Below are 16,637 nucleotides of genomic sequence, written 5' to 3'. Positions count from 1 at the left end.
ATAAATACAAAACGACAGTAATACTGCATAAATACTACAAAATCTGATTGCTGAAATACTACAAAAATATTACCGAAATACTACAAAGATCCGACTGATGAAAAACTACCCAAAAATTAAATAAATAGATAAATAAATAAATAAATACAACTACAGTAATACTTCAAAACCAAATATGAAATTAAGTGCTAAAAACAGGACCTGATATATTGTTTTACTTAAATTGTGAGCGTTTCAACACGATTTTGATGACTCTTAATTCAAAGGCATTTTATCACCGTGTTAGTGAATATTTTGGAACGCTCCAAAAAAAGGGACAACGAGCACCCCCGTCATTTTTTTACTGGAGTGGTTCCTCCCAATAACTTCCGGTTCACCGGCTCACTATGTTCACTTTACTTAGCCTTGATTATTTACAATGTCTTTCTCAGGTATGTTTTAGTCTTTTTTCTTTGTAATATGATAATTTTCCGGGTCACACTATTTTATTTTACACGATTACGAACAGCAATTTCAGGCTGTAGTTTCACTACACTCCGTCAACCTACGTGTTGAATTTGCCCTTTGTTAGGCGAGCACAATAAGTATCGACCGATATTGGTTTTCAGGGCCGATATCAATTTTTATTATCACGGAGGCCGACAGCCGATATTTCTAGCCGATATTCATTTTCTGTAAAAACTTAGAAATTGGCTTAAGACGTGTTTGATAATGCAAGAGAAAAATAGATTAGTTGTTATCAATTAAAATAAAACTTTGATAACCTCCCGAAACCTTTTACAGTGAATCAATTAGAATTCCGACACAAGTAACCTAACTAATATTTTTCATTTCAACCAAAAACTATCAGTGGAGAAAATCAAATTAGGCTTAGCAGCAACTCGTATAAAAGGTACATATAAACTTAAATAGCACTCGTTTTTTATTTTACAATAAATAACTAAAAATACAACTAGGGCCGCAACAACAAATCGTTAAATCGATGAAGTATTGAAGGCAACTAATTACATCATCTATTTTCTGAGTTGCGATATTTATGATCCAATCCTCGTCAAATCGAAGCAATTAAGTGTGTTGTATCTCGTTGAGAAGTTGTCGGGTTGTTGGTCCAACAGAGGGTGACTAGACGCCGTTTTTATTGAAGTATCTTACATATTTTTCTAAATCATTTTTGGTTGAACACTACAAAGTTACACATTTTAAAGGGAACAGTAAGTGCTGCAGAGATAGAGAATAATATGAAAATACATTTATGAAATATATAAAGTAAAAAGAAAATAATGATGACATGCTTATCTCAACACCAGCGGCAGATGTATAAGCATGTATCATATCTACATCGGAAATGTTCATCGTATTCAAATATTTAACCCCAAAAACATATTTGTTGAAAAGTGGGCTTACATTTTCGACGTTATTTGTTTGATACAAGTTTTGCTACATATAAAATTTCTTTTTTTTTCTCTTTCTTAATATATATATATATATTTTTTTTATGATAAGTCTAATTGTAAAATTATCTTTGGATATAGTGGTAGGAAAAGAGTATTCTACAAATTTTAAGTTGTATAGGATACATTTGTATGTATTTCTGTTCATTGGTTTTTTGACAAACATTCTGATTTTTTCTTGTTTTATATTATTGAATATTGTTTTGTGCACATTTTTTTATATCTGTCCAAAACTTTATATAATAACCGTTAGTTGCAGCACTTAATACAACCAACATGACCTAAATTAACTTAAAACAATCATTAATCATAGTTTCAAAGGAATTGACGAATGAAAAGCCTGGGCACTCCCTGATAAACTAATGTTATGGTAAGAGCTAATCACTAAGCCTCCCACTTTGAATTGTGATCACTTTGAGTCTTGGGCTTTTTATCAATCGATTTCTGTGGCACTAACCAGTACAGCAACATCTAGCAGTCAAATTATACCCACTGTCCCTTTAACAGTATACAAAATGAATATAAATGGTTCTATTACAAATGTCAAAATCAGCAATATAACAAAAATACTGAATAGCAATGACAAGACAACTAAAATGACTTCCATTGCACAATATTTTCAAAATAAAGTGTAAACACAATTGATCCAATTTGAAAGTGTTATTGTAAGTACTGTCTTTCAATTCACTAACAGCATTATCAGTAATAATGGTAAAATGGGATTTCAGTACTGATCCCAGGAGCAGGGTGGGGTAGGGTTACTTTAACTTGATTACTTTCAATTACTTTTGGATGACTCCAATACCAAATATGCTAATAAAAGACAAAAGAAACTTATAATGAATCAAAAGACTCAATTTTGTGCAGGCTTTGGGGAGTAACGGAATACATGGAACGGCAAAAATGATATTGGCAAGCTGTTTTGTTTTTTTTTTCATTTTGTTTCTGTCGCATCTGATGTTAGTTTTGCCGGAGATCAAAGAGATCAAAGCCAGGAGAGAAAGCTTACCACGTGTTGTGAGTCATCATTTTATTCATATTTAGTTTCTTTTGTCTTTTATTAGCATATTTGGTATTGGAGTCATCCAAAAGTAATTGAAAGTAATCACGTTAAAGTAACCCTACCCAACCCTGCCCAGGAGAATAGTATCGATCTGATCCAAGTACTCACACAGTATCGGTTCTATCGATATTTGGATTGATCCGCCCGCCCTTACTTCAAACCTTATTTTTGTCTTTTTCTGTTTTCCTAAAAAAAAACTTTGGTTTTTGGACAGGTCCTGCACCATTGACATTGAAGGCAACGTTTAAACCAATCGTATGAGTCTTGAATCCTCTCGGAAACGGAAATGGCTCAGATCCGCCTCAAAATTCTCCCCGGTGTCCGCTGTCTCTTTGACAAAATGGTTCATCTAAGAGTTGAAGGCCTGGCTCCAAACAAGAAGGTGGAGCTAAAGTCCAGGCTGGTTGACGATAAGGGGGTTGCCTTCAGAGCATCTGCCCTCTACCAAGCTGATGACAAAGGCCTGGTAGATGTTCCTAACTCCCCTTCCCTGGGAGGAAGCTACGCTGGAGTGGAGCCCATGGGTTTATGGTGGTCCATGGCACCAGAGACCCCACACAAATTATTTTTCAAGAAAAACGTACTGAAGCCAACTCTGGTGGAGATTGCGGTCCATGATAAAGGAACGGGGGTGATGCTAGCCAAGGAAACCAATGAGAGGGAATACATGATGGAGGGCATGAGGAGAATTCCAGTGCGAGAGGGCCGTGTGAGAGGAGTCCTCTTTATCCCGCCAGGTTTGTTTTTTGGGTTTTTAAGGTACACAAAAGATTCTGTCAAGACTATGTGCAGATGGTAACTGAGACTGCAACTAAAGTGTGGTTTTCAAGTGGCAACATGACATTACTTTTCTCTCCCTGCAGCAGAAATTTAAACTACCGTAAATTCCGGACTATAGAGCGCACCTGATTATAAGCCGCACCCACCACATTTTGGGGGGAAAACGGATTTTGTACATACACAAGCCACACCTGTATATTAACCGCATGCGCCCACATTGAAAAAACGCAATACAAACACGAAATTAACCCATACCCGATACAGACCAAAAAACACAGCCGTCAAAATGAATGGAAAACAATAATTTAATTAATTTAATTTAATGCAGACCTGCGGAGTCCAGGTGCCCGTTGAAATTAATCCAAGGAAAAAAGTATATATTTCCAAAGGCAAGGGTGGGAAAAATATTTATCCACTATTGTCGGCCGCATCCACAAACACGTCTCACCTTTACTCCACCTCCCGTCAGCCCGCGTTTGCCCCGCCCCTTCTTTCTCATTTGCTCTTACAAAAAATATCAGAATAAGTTTCTAAAATAAATACATTACAAAAATATACAGTTGCAAATACATATCATACATGGTTACACATATTTACAAAGAAAGACGGTACACCGAGAGAGTTTTCAAAGCTTTAATAATAATATTATAACTTTCATCCCAAATCGTGCCTGTGAAGGGCAGCAAAACGCTACTAGCAACACGCTCGCAACGTAGTAAACAGCTCTGTTAAGAAAACATACTGTACTTGTGGTAAGCACGGTTAACTGTCCTCATCTAACTCCTTATGACTGACGTCATCAAAGTCGTCTTCCTTCAGTATGGGAAAGAGACTTTGTCATATATACGTCGTCCCACGCTCCCTTAATCATAAACACGCTAGCAACACGCTCGCTTGGTAAAGTTTACGTGCAGTAGCTCTGTTTCCTTCTTTATCGGACTGCTCATTTGCGTTTAGCTTGAAAGTTGCGGCATGTGCCTTTCTTTTTGGAATTTGCATGATGAGAATATGTCTACGCCAATATAATTTGTGCACAAACTAAGAAGTTGCAGTCTAAATCTTACCTTTTGTACTCGAGCGTCGCTGGCGGCCGTTAGAAAAATGACATAAATTGGCCGCATCACTGAATAAGCCGCAGGGTTGAAAGTTAGGGGAAAAAGGTAGCGGCTTATAGTCCGGAATTTACGGTACTGTAAACTCTGCTACTTTTTTCCTACATTTTAAACACTGCGGCTTTAAATACATTGCTGTTCTTGTTCGGTCGCAAGCTTGTCAGTGTCGATTTCTGACGCGTTTTCCCAGCTGGCTTAGAACTGTGGGGGAACCAGGGAATCAGACTGTTTTGTTTACACAAAAGCATCGCAATTTCTGCCAAGTGCTCTGAATGTCAAAGTGAAGAAATGTTATGCTTTCACTGGTCATTAGCCTTTTGTTGACACAATGGCATTTAGATTCCCTCAAAATTGAAAAATAATTGCACGTTTTCAAGCGTGTTTTACGTACAACTTTGACCGCAACTTTATTGTATATCAAGCAGAAGCAGGCAGAGTGAGGAAAGCCAATCAGATTCAGATTTACTTTATTGTCATACTTCAAACAGTAAACCGCGATACAGTGAGGGATTACTGTATATCACGATTAAAAGGTATACTGTACTAGACAGAAGTACTTCCTTATCTGACATGGTATATGTTTTTACATTTTTTTCAGGCAAGGGTCCGTTCCCTGGAATCATAGATTTATATATTTTGGGTGGTGGTCTCAATGAGCAGAGAGCCTGCCTCTTGGCAAGTAAGGGTTTTGTCGTGCTGGCTTTGGCCTATTATGGCTACGAAGATTTACCCAAGAAACCCAAAAACTTGGATTTAGAATACTTTGAAGAGGCTGCCATCTTTCTACAGAATCATTCCGAGGTTTGTAAATTCCCAAGTCAAGATTTAATTCAATTAAAATGGGCACTACTAATTTTTAGTTTTATGCATGGGAGTTTGGAAGACTGTCTCAGTTATTCATATTTTTACCAATGTTTAGCTATTGGGATTAGTTATAGTGAAGAATGTAAGTATTTAAACACCCTGCTATTTTGCTATTTCTCCCACTTAGAAATCTTGGAGGGGTCTGAATTTTCATCGTAGGTGCATGTCCACTGTCAGAGAGATAAACTAAAAAGAAAAATCCAGACATACCAATGCATGATTTTTTTTAACAATTTATTTGTGTGATACAGCTGCAAATACGTATTTGAACACCTGTGTATCATCTAGAAATCTGACCCTGAAAGACCTGTTAGTCCGCCCATTAGAAGTCCACCTGCACTCCTTGTATCATCCTGAATCAGATGTTTCTGCTTGAGGTTGTTAGCTGCATAAAGACACCTGTCCATCCCATACAACCAGTAAGACTTAACTTGTAACATGGTGAAGACCAAAGAGCTGTCCAAAGACACCAGAAACAAAATTGTCCACCTTCACAAGACTGGAAAGGGCTACTGAGCAATTGCCGAGCAGCTTGGTGAAAAAAGGTCCACTGTTGGAGCAATCATTAGAAAATGGAAGAAGCTAAACATGACGGTCAATCGGAATGGAGCTCCATCCAAGATATCACCTCGTGGGGTCTCAGTGACTCTAAGAAAGGCGAGGAATCAGACCGGAACTACACGACAGGAGTCGGTCAATGACCTGAAAAGAGCTTGGACCACCGTTTCTAAGGTTACTGTAGGTAATACACTAAAACGTCATTATTTGAAATCATGCATGGCACGAAAGGTTGCCCTGCTTAAACCAGCACATGTCAAGGCTCGTCTTAAGTTTACATATGACCTTTTGGATGATAGCGAGGAGTCATGGGAGAAAGTTTTGTGGTCAGATGAAACCAAAATAGAACTTTTTGGTCATAATTCCACTAAGCATGTTTGAGGGAATAAGATTGAAGAGTATTATCCGAAGAACACCTTCTCTACAGTGAAGCATGGGGGTGTTAGCATCATGCTTTGGGGGTGTTTGCCTGCCCATAGGACAGGACAAGTGCACTGCATTGACGAGAGGATGACTGGTGCCAGTCAGAGCATTGAAGATGGGTCGTGGCTGGGTCTGCCAACATGACAACGACCCGAAGAACACACCCAGGAAAACCCAGGACTGGCTCTGTAAGAAGCATGTCAAGGTTCTACCATGACCCAGCCTTTCTCCAGACCTGAACCCATTCAAAGATTTTTGGAGGGAGCTCAAACTCCGTGTTTCTCAGCGACAGCCCAAAAACCTGACTGATCTAGAGAATATATTTTTGGAGGAGATGGCCAAGATCCCTCGTGCAGTGTGTGCAAACCTGGTGAAAGACTACAGGAAACGTTCGACCTCTGTAATAGCAAACAAAGGCTACTGTACCAAATATTAAAATTATTTCTCAGGTGTTCAAATACGCATTTGCAGCTATATCACACAAATAGATCGTTCAAAAAATCATGCATTGTGATTTCTGGATTTTTCTTTTTAGTTTATAGAATAGAATAGAATAGAATAGAATATACCTTTATTGTCATTGTTACAAATGGGCTAACATATTGTGACAACGAAATTGGGCATGACACTCCAGTTTTACACATAGTGAGGGTATGAGCAAGAAGATAAAGGAACAGAGAAGATAATGTTATAAAACAAGGGGAATAAGGCTATAGTTATAATTTACATGGTATTTACACAACAATGTCAGCATGTGGGATGTTACATACAGGGTTGTCGTGATAACGTTGTATCGTAACGGTTGTGCAATATTGCATTTGGTGCAAAGTCATCATGGTGCAAAAATAGTCCGCATATACATTGGTGCAAGCATAGACATCATAGTGCAAAAAAAGGAAATGGTCAGACATTGTGCAATTTGAGCATTAAACGTAGTGCAGTCGACATGTGCAAGAACAAGACTTGAGTAACATTATTTTCGTATGAGGTAGTGTTGGCACGAGTTTTCAGTTTTTGTGCGGTGTCTGTTGAGCAGTGAACAAACATAGTGCAGACAGCATGTACGTGAGTACCATTTTACATACGTGTGAGGTTTTTTTTTTTTTTTTTTTTTTTTTTGCAACAGTTTTCAGTTGTTTGTGCGGTGTCTGTTTAGGGTGGTAATGGCTGTGGGGAAGAAACTGTCTCTGAGTCTGTTCGTTTTTGCTTTGTGTGACCTGTAGCGCTTGCCGGAAGGCAGCAGGTCGAAGAGATGGTGGCCGGGGTGAGAGAAGTCCTTGACGATGTTTTCTGCTCTGCTGAGGTAGCGAGAGCAGGCAATGTCCTCCAGACTGGGCAGAGAGCAGCCGACGATTCTCTGGGCTGTTTTTATGATCCTCTGGAGCTTTTTCCTGTCTGCTGCTGTGCACCCCGCATACCACACCGTGATGCAGTATGTTAGGATGCTCTCCACTGTGGCTTTGTAGAAAGACACCTGCAGCTGCTGTTTTAGGTTATTTTTCCTGAGCAATCTCAGGAAGTGCAGTCGCTGCTGGGCCTTCCCTACCACCGCTCTGGTGTTTGCAGACCAGGAGAGGTCGTCGGCGATGTGCACGCCCAGAAATTTGAACGAGTGGACTCTCTCTACGCAGTCTCCTTTTATGATGAGTGGTGCTGGATTCCTGCTATTCCTTCTGAAATCCAGAAATCTCTCTCGCAGTGGACATGCACCTACAATGAAAATGTCAGACCCCTCCATGATTTATAAGTGGGAGAAATAGCAAAATAGCAGGGTGTTCAAATCCTTATTTTCTTCACTACCGTAAATTCTGGACTATAGAGCGCACCCGATTATAAGCCGCACCCACCACATTTCGGGAGGAAAACCGATTTTGTACATACACAAGCCGCACCTGTATATTAGCCGCATGCGGCCACATTGAAAAAACGCAATTCAAACACGAAATTTTGTAGAGATATATTGTTCTATATTCTTTATCAATTATCCATTATCCGTTATTGGTCAAATCATGATACACTACAAAGCCAAGAGGCCGAGACACTTGCTCCCAGCCAAAAGGCTGGGTCAAAGTCCTAGCCACAGGGCCGGGCAGCGATCAGTGCGAATGCACCATTCCCGGAGGTACTGCAATACCGGGCCGATGCGTGGAGTGGACAGAGCAAGCGCTTATTCCATCTCCCAACTGCAAAAATCAAGTACTAGAACACTTTATAGATAGTACTCAAATCTAGTAATTAACCAATACCCAATTCAGTTAAAAAAAACAGCCGGCAAATTAAACGGAAAATGATACCGGTACTTAAAATTTAATGCAGACCTGCAGAGTCCAGGTGCCCGTTGAAAGTAACCCAAGGAAAAAAGTGTATATTTCCAAAGGTAAGGGTGGGAAAAATATATATCCACTATTGTCGGCCGCGTCCACAAACACGTCTCACCTTTACTCCACTTCCCGTCAGCCCGCGTTTGCCCCGCCCCTTCTTTCTCATTTGCTCGTACAAAACGTATCAGAATAAGTTTCTAAAATAAATACATTACAAAAATATACAGTTGCAAATACATATTATACATGGTTACACATACTTACAAAGAAAGACGGTACACCGGGAGAGTTTTCAAAGCTTTAATAATAATAATATAACTTTCATCCCAAACCGTGTCTGTGAAGGGTAGCAAAACGCTACTAGCAACACGCTCTCAACACTGTTAACAGCTCTGTTAAAAAAAACATACCGTGCTTGAAATAAGCAGGTTTTAGGGCTGGGACCTTAGCTTGGCCTTTTGTCTGAGAGTAAGTGTCCCGGCTCCTAGGCTTTGTAGCGTATTATGAACTGACCGATAACGGATAATGGATAATGAATAACGAAGATAGAATAATAACCCTTAAAAACCCCAAACCCCAAGCACGGTAAACCGTCCTTATCTTCCTCCTTATAGCCGACGTCATCAAAATTGTCTTCCTTCAGTATGGGAAAGAGACTTTGTCATATAGACATCATCCCACGCTCCCTAATTAAAAAACACGCTTGCATCACGCTCGCGAAGTAAAGTTTCCTTCTATATCGGACTGCTCGATTGCGTTTAACTTGAAGGTTGCGTCATGTGCCTTTTTTGTTGCAATTAGCATGACGAGGATATGTCTACACTAATTTAATCTGTGCACAAGCTAAGAAGTCTTACCTTTTGTACTCGAGCGCTGCTGGCAGCCGTTAGAAAAATTGCATAAATTGGCCGCATCACTGAATAAGCCGCAGGGTTGAAAGTTTGGGAAAAAAGTAGCGGCTTATAGTCCGGAATTTACGTTATATATACATATCATGAATATAATCAGAAAAGAATTATGAATAGGATTTCTTATCTTTGTGGTGGTCAGCAGAAGGCGCATGCTGTATTCCCTTAGCAAGATCGGAAACTCGCACACCTCTTTCATATTTAGCTATTTTGTCTTTCTTAAAGGCAATAGTTGTAATAACAACTTTTCTTTTTTCACCTGTCCTGCTTGCACCGACCTTCTTCGGAGGCATAGTTAGGGGCTAAAACACTCCGTTCACCGATAATAAAAGCGAAAGCAGAAAGAGGCAAGTGCGCACGCATTACCGGCGTTCGAACTCCGAATTTTTGACCGAACAGCGAAGCAAGAAATTCTCGAAATTTTTGGTCGAACACCGATTCGTTCGAACTGAGAGGCGTTTGAAAACCGAGGTTCCACTGTAAAACTCCAGCCATCAGTATAACGCGGTTCTCATTTTTCCAGGTTAGAGGTCCTGGAATCGGTGTTTTATCCATGTCCCACAGCGGCGCTTTGGCCCTGTCCATGGCGTCCTTTTTCTCCGGAATCGCCGCAACCGCGTGCATCAACGGCTGCACCGGAAACACAGTGATTCCCCTGCACTACAAGGACCTTGTCATACCGCCGCTGCGCCCGGTTTTATGGAAAGCCAAGATACGCAACTGGATGATCGATATCGGCGACGTCACCCCGGACCCCACCCTGAAAAGAAACCTGGCTTCTCTGATTCCGATCCAGCGCGCCAGCTGCCACTTCCTGTTTGCCGCTGCGGAAGACGACCGCAACTGGAACAGCGCCTTTTTCGCCAAGCAGGCTTCGGACATTTTGAGAAGTCACGGCAAGGGATCCTACCGGGTGATTTCCTATTCCGGAGCTGGCCACTTTCTGGAAGTTCCTCCCACGCCTTTCTGCGCATCTTCTTTCCACGCCGCTGTGGGACGAGTGGTAGCTTTCGGCGGGGAGCCAAAGGCCCATTCGGCAGCTCAGCTGGATCTGTGGAAGCAGATCCAACAGTTTTTTAAGGAACACTTGAGCCAATAAGAGATCCGCAGGTTCGAGAATGTTCTCCGTTCAGGCCCCGGTGCTGTGGAATGCTCTGCCCCCTAAGATTCGATCTGCAACCTCAGTGGAACTGTTTAAATCTAGGCTTAAAACACACTTCTCTTCCATAGCTTATAAACGACTTCTATTTCACGTTGATAATATCTGTGTATTTGTTATTGCAACTGTTGAAGAAAATGATCGAGAATTCGTCTCATACGCGTTCACAGAGAATGCAGGAGTCAATGGCGTGAGAGGGAGCTCTTGTTTATTGGTGCAACAGTCTCAACAAGAAAACTCAGAGAATCTCAGATATGCGTGGGTCTTTATAGTTTGAACACAGCATGTGTAAACGGTGTAGCCCGTCCCTTTCACGTGTACATGCCACGGATTCTGTAATCATCAATTCTTGGAAATGTTTTTAAGTTTGGGTCAGTTTGCCCTTTGCCGTTATCTCTTGTCCTCCCTTAAGGAGGATTGTTTATACTAATTCGTCCGCCGAGACCTTCCCGAAATGTAAGCAACATTTCTCCCAACTGTTAGCAAGTCTTTCTACATGTCAGCAAGTCTCCTGAACAAATGTAGGGAAATCTATTCTACAAATGCAAGTTTCCATTCTACAACACAACATCCGTTGCAGACTGGTTATCCTGGAAGGGGGATTACCTCATGTGCGGTCCCTTCTTAAGGTTTCTTCATTTACCTCATGTAGCCCTTTGAGACTCCTTGTGATTAAGGGCGTCACAAATAAACATGACTTGACAGAGGATTTTGAGTTTTTCCTTGCCCTTATGTAAGTCTTAGATCAGGGGATGGTGTCATAATAGTCTGTAGTTTGCAATAGTCTGTGCAGCCCTTTGAGACTCCTTGTGAATAAAGGCATCAAAGACAAACATGAATTGAACTGATTGAGGTTTTTGAGTTTTTCCTTTCCCTTGTGTAGGTTTTAGATCAGGGGATGGTGTCATAATATTCTGTACTTTGCAATAATCGGTAGTCTGCACGGCCCTTTGAAATTCCTTGTTATTAAGGGCGTCACAAAAAAAACATGACTTGATAGTTTGCAAGTGGGCTCGTTCAAGTCCTAATCCTGCCTTCACTCGGAAAATGCTGGTCAACTAGTATAATAATAATAATAATTTCCTTGTATTGTCATTCTGTGTAACAATGTACACAGAACGAAATGTCGATTGCATCTGACCCGATGCAGCCGCAGCCAAGAGAGGGCGCCGCCGACCACTTTTTAAGTCTTAGGAATGACTCGGCCGGGGCGCGAACCCGAACCTCCCAGTCTCAAAGCGGGCGCCTTACCATCTAGGCTACTGAGCTGGTCCCAAGAGCCAAGAAGAAATCAGCTGGTTTGAGAGTGTTCTCCATTCGGGCCCTGTTGCTGTGGAATGCTTTTCACTCTGATATTTTGATCTGCGACCTCAGTGAAACTGTTTAAATCTACACTTAAGATACACTTATAGTCTATAGCACCGGAATCAAACAGGCGGCCCGCGGGCCAGATCAGGCCTGCTAAGGGATTGAATAAGGCTCGCGAGACAATAATAATAATAATAATAATAATTTCCTTTGTATTGTCATTCTTTGTAACAATGTACACAGAACGAAATGTCGATACACCTGACCCGTTGTAGCGAGCCGATGCAGCCGCAGCCAACAGAGGGCGCCGCCATTTTACCAATTAGGTATGACTCGGCTGAGGCGCGAACCAGCGACCTCCCAGTCTCAAAGCGGGCACACTACCATCTAGGCTACTGAGCTGGTATACTCAGAGAAGCGCAAGAGAAAAACAAGCTGCAGGTTGAAATATGTCGACATGATGTCGTCAAAGCCAGGTGCCTCGAACAAAGACACTGTACTTGTATTTATCCTCTCTCTCTTCCTCTCTCTCTCTCTCTTTCATTCTTTCCCACCCCTTTTCTCCCACTCTGTCTCTTTCGCTCTCTGTGTCTCTCTTTTTCTCTTCATGCCCTTCGCGCTTTCTTTTCTTTTTTCTCTCCTTCTGTCTTTCTATTTCTCTTTGGATTTCTTTCTTCCTCTCCCTTTCTTTTCCCCCTTTCTCACTATGTTTTATCTTTTGTTTCTCCCTCTCTCTCTCTCTCTTTTTTCTGTCTTTTGTCTCCTTTTCACTCACTCTTTCTCTTATTTCTTTGTCTCTTTTTCTTTCTCTTTAATCTACTGTAAATTCCGAACTATAAGACACTAGTTTTTTCCTAACTTTCAACCCTGCGGCTTATTCAGTGATGCGGCCAATTTACGTAATTTTTCTAACGGCCGCTAGCGGCGCTCGAGTGTTGCTACCATTACCTGCCCTGTCAAAGATATGTTATTATTATTAAGGCTTTGAAAACTCTCTCGGTGTACCGTCTTTCTTTGTCAATATGTCTAACCCATGTATAATATGTATTTGCAACTGTATATTTTTGTAATGTATTTATTTATTTTAGACACTTATTCTGATGTGTTTTGCACGGATGAACGAAAAATAAGGGGCGGAACAAACGCGGGGTGCCGAGTTTAAGTGGGGACCGCTAAAGGTGAGGGACAGACGAGGAAATAAGAGGGGGTAAAAAGTTGGTTAAAGGAAAAGGAGTTGCATGAGTAAATGTGTTCATCTTTTTCCCACCCTTACCTTTGGAAATATACACCTTTTTCCTTGGATTACTTTCAACGGGACCCAGACTCTGCAGGTCTGCATCAAACCTTAAGTACCGGTATCATTTTCCATTCATTTTGCCGGCTGTGATTTTTGGACTGTGGACTTTAATGAAGGACATTTAGACTCAATTGCGGGACTTGAAGTCGGGTTTAGGTTAATTTTGTGTTTGTGTTACATGTTTAAATGTGGGCGCATGCGGCTTATATACAGGTGCGGCTTGTGTATGTACAAAATCGGTTTTGCTCTTAAAATGTGGTGGGTGCGGCTTATAATCAGGTGCGCTCTATGGTCCGGAATTTACAGTACTAGTCTGGCCCCCGACAGAATGTTTGTTCTATCGTGTGGTCCCCGAGTTAAAACGAGTTTGACACCCCTGAATGAATGAGCTATATTTCATGTTGATGATGTATGTGCATTGTTGATGCAACATCCATTACAGCTTGGTTATTCTGAAAGGGGGGTTACCTCATGTGTTGCCCCTTCTCAAACTGAGGTTTTTGAGTTTTTCCTTGCCCTCGTGTAGTTTTTGCATCAGGGGATGGTTTAATAATAGTTTGTGGTCTGTGCAGCCCTTTGAGACTTCTTGTGATTAAGGGCTATACAACGAAACATGACTTGACTATTCCTCACAAAAATGAACTCCATGCAAGCCATATTTCAAACACTTTTAAGGTGGAGTGCCTTGTTTGTCCTTAAAAAGTTCAATGTTTTCTCTATGAATGAATGGTCTGCATTTATAGAGCGCTTTTATGGTCAATGAAGATCTCCCAAAGCGCTTCACAATGTGCTTCACACTTAATCATTCACACACACTCACATGCCCATGGAAGGAGACTACCGTATTTTCCGCACTATAAGGCGCACCAGGTTATAGGGCGCACCCCGAAAAAATAGTTTTCGGTCCTATATTTTCCATAGATAAGGCGCACCGGATTATAAGGCGCTACAATGGGAACGTGGACAAAACAGTCAGATGGTTCAGTCCAACTTATTACCCCCTTAACATTCCCAAAGCTTGCAAAGAAGCAAATACGTGTCGAGAACACGTGCGGATGCGGTGTCCGTACGATGTCACTCAAATGCATCGTTCCAAATATCATTCGGAAGGTTAAAGTCTCGGGATTCAAGAAATGCCAAACATTCCTTAGTTTCTATTTTCTTTTTCGCTCGCAACTTTACTGTGGATATGACAATAAACACTTGGAATTGAGTTTAATTTAAAAATAGACACTCCATTCCATTCATTATCTGCACCGCTTATCACAGAAACATCGAGTTCATTCTGAAACAAGATACAGGGAAAATATATAGCCGGAGTAGCTCACCGAAGTTGTTGTGTTCAATAATAATGTGCAACCGTGGTCCTCTTATATCCGTGAGTGTAGTTAATCCAGGAGAATAAAATATTTACAAATACAGAATAGTAAAAAATGCTTTCTCTATGCCGTCAACCCAACGTGTGATTCACATTCATCTTTTTCGGCCAATTGCAGGCTTTGTTTTGCCCCTTTAGCCTATGCCAGCCTGTAAATGATAAAAAGGATCCGCCCCCTTTACCTCCGAATAACTATAGCCAATAGTGATCGATTCAACTGATGATTGACACATCTTTTTCGGCCAATTGCAGGCTTTGTTTTGCCCCTTTAGCCTATGCGAGCCTGTAAATGATAAAAAGGATCCGCCCCTTTACCTCCGAATAACTTTAGCCAATAGTGATCGATTCAAATGATGATTGACACATTGGTCAGCCAATGAAACGCCGGTAAATAAATCCCAGCATACAACGCGGACGACTTCGCCTTCGGGGGGAAAATCTAATCGGCGGCTGCTTGCTTTAGTTGCAAGACTTAGCAACTTAATATTGATCCATATATAAGGCGCACTGTATTATAAGGCGCAGGGTCAGCTTTTGAAAAAAATAAAGGCTTTTAGGTGCGCCTTATAGTGCGGAAAATACGGTACCTGCTTATTGGGGGCATTAGGGATTCTGTGTCTTGCCCAAGGACACTTCGACATATAACTCTGAAGAGCTGGGAATCGAACCTGCGACCTCTTGATCCCTTAACCTCCTGAACTACTGTCGCCCCGACTATTGTGTAATTCTAAAACAAAAGTAGGATTTAGCAATCCTAATTCTCTAATAAGTATTTGTTAACAATGCTTAACTGAGTTTAACCCTTTTGATTTATGATCCACCGTGCCTATCCGCTTTTATCTCACTTTTAGCAAAGTATTCTCCCTTGAAACCATTTCTCAACTTTTTTTCATTTTTATTTGAATAAAATGAACACAATTACGAGCAGTATTCTCACTTGATTTAATATTTTTTTGAAGTGCAATCCCAAACAGTTCACCTAAACAAAATAAGTTATTAAATGTATTTCCCTGTACTACCTCATTAGCATTTAAATTGTGGATGAAAGACAAAAAGAATAATCTGTTGCCACCTACTGGTAAGGATGAATAGTACGTAGTTACTCGGCTGATCACTGAAAAAATGGCATGCTCTTTAGTAAACTTGGACAATTTTCTGGTGCACACATTACAACGTCTGATGGCAAAAAACACCGGTGTAGAGTGACGTCTCTCTCGTCCCTGCAGATTTTTATATTTGTGAAGTGTAGCATGAAAATGGTGAAAGTAAGAAGAGGCCTCCCTCAAGTACAGTCCAAACGCCAACCCAAACTCCAGGTTAGATGAGGAAATAATATTTTCTTCAAGGGCGTTCTTTATGTTCTCCATGAAGAGGAGTATGTCATGAAGGGATACACAAAAGGATACATTTGGACGCAGCGCTAGCTTAGAATAGCGAGCACGTAGCCATAGCTTAGCTCGACGTTAGCGTTTCGAAATATTTTGTGCACTAAACAAACAAAACCATCAAACTAACACAGCAAAACGTTCCTTATAGAAATGACACTATTATGGAATGATACACAAAAGGATAGAAGGGTGGACATAGCGCTAGCTTAGCATAGCGATTACATAGCCCTAGCTTAGCTCAATGTTAGCTCCGAACTCTTTTGTACACTAAAGAAAGAAAATAACACAGTAAAAAAGTTCTCCATAGAGATTAATATAGTATGGAAGGATACATAAAAGGATACAGGGTGGACATAGCGCTAGCTTAGCATAGCGCTCACGTAGCGCTAGCTTAGCTCAAGTTAGCTCAGAACTAGATTACACACTAAAGAAACAAAACTAACACAAGAAAACTCGTAAAAAATGTTCTCCATAGAGATTAATATAGTATGGAAGGATACAAATAAGGATACAGGGTGAACATAGCGCTAGCTTAGCATAGTGCTCACGTAGCGCTAGCTTAGCTCACGTTAGCTCAGAACTAGTTTATAAACTAAAGAAACAAAACTAACACAAAAAAACTCGGTT

At 40.8% G+C, this 16,637-nt stretch overlaps 1 protein-coding gene and 1 pseudogene across 1 annotated transcript; one reads left to right on the top strand and one right to left on the bottom strand.

Moving 5' to 3' along the window:
* The first annotated feature begins 368 nt into the window (after positions 1-368).
* On the top strand, positions 369-11,472 carry acot20 (acyl-CoA thioesterase 20). Its single transcript, XM_088324860.1, has 4 exons — positions 369-431; positions 2,729-3,251; positions 5,005-5,207; positions 10,004-11,472. The coding sequence occupies exons 2-4, from the start codon at positions 2,801-2,803 to the stop codon at positions 10,577-10,579; spliced, it is 1,230 nt and encodes a 409-aa protein (XP_088180986.1). The 5' UTR covers positions 369-431; positions 2,729-2,800; the 3' UTR covers positions 10,580-11,472.
* Positions 8,352-8,487, bottom strand: LOC148346416 (U2 spliceosomal RNA; annotated as a pseudogene).
* Positions 11,473-16,637: the final 5,165 nt, after the last annotated feature.

This window comes from Urocampus carinirostris, chromosome 20 (assembly GCF_059441175.1).
Source record: "Urocampus carinirostris isolate Australia breed hairy pipefish chromosome 20, RoL_Ucar_1.0, whole genome shotgun sequence".
Lineage (NCBI taxonomy): Eukaryota > Metazoa > Chordata > Actinopteri > Syngnathiformes > Syngnathidae > Urocampus > Urocampus carinirostris.
The sequence above is the reverse complement of the archived record's forward strand: the minus strand, read 5'-3'. Positions and strand labels throughout refer to the sequence as shown.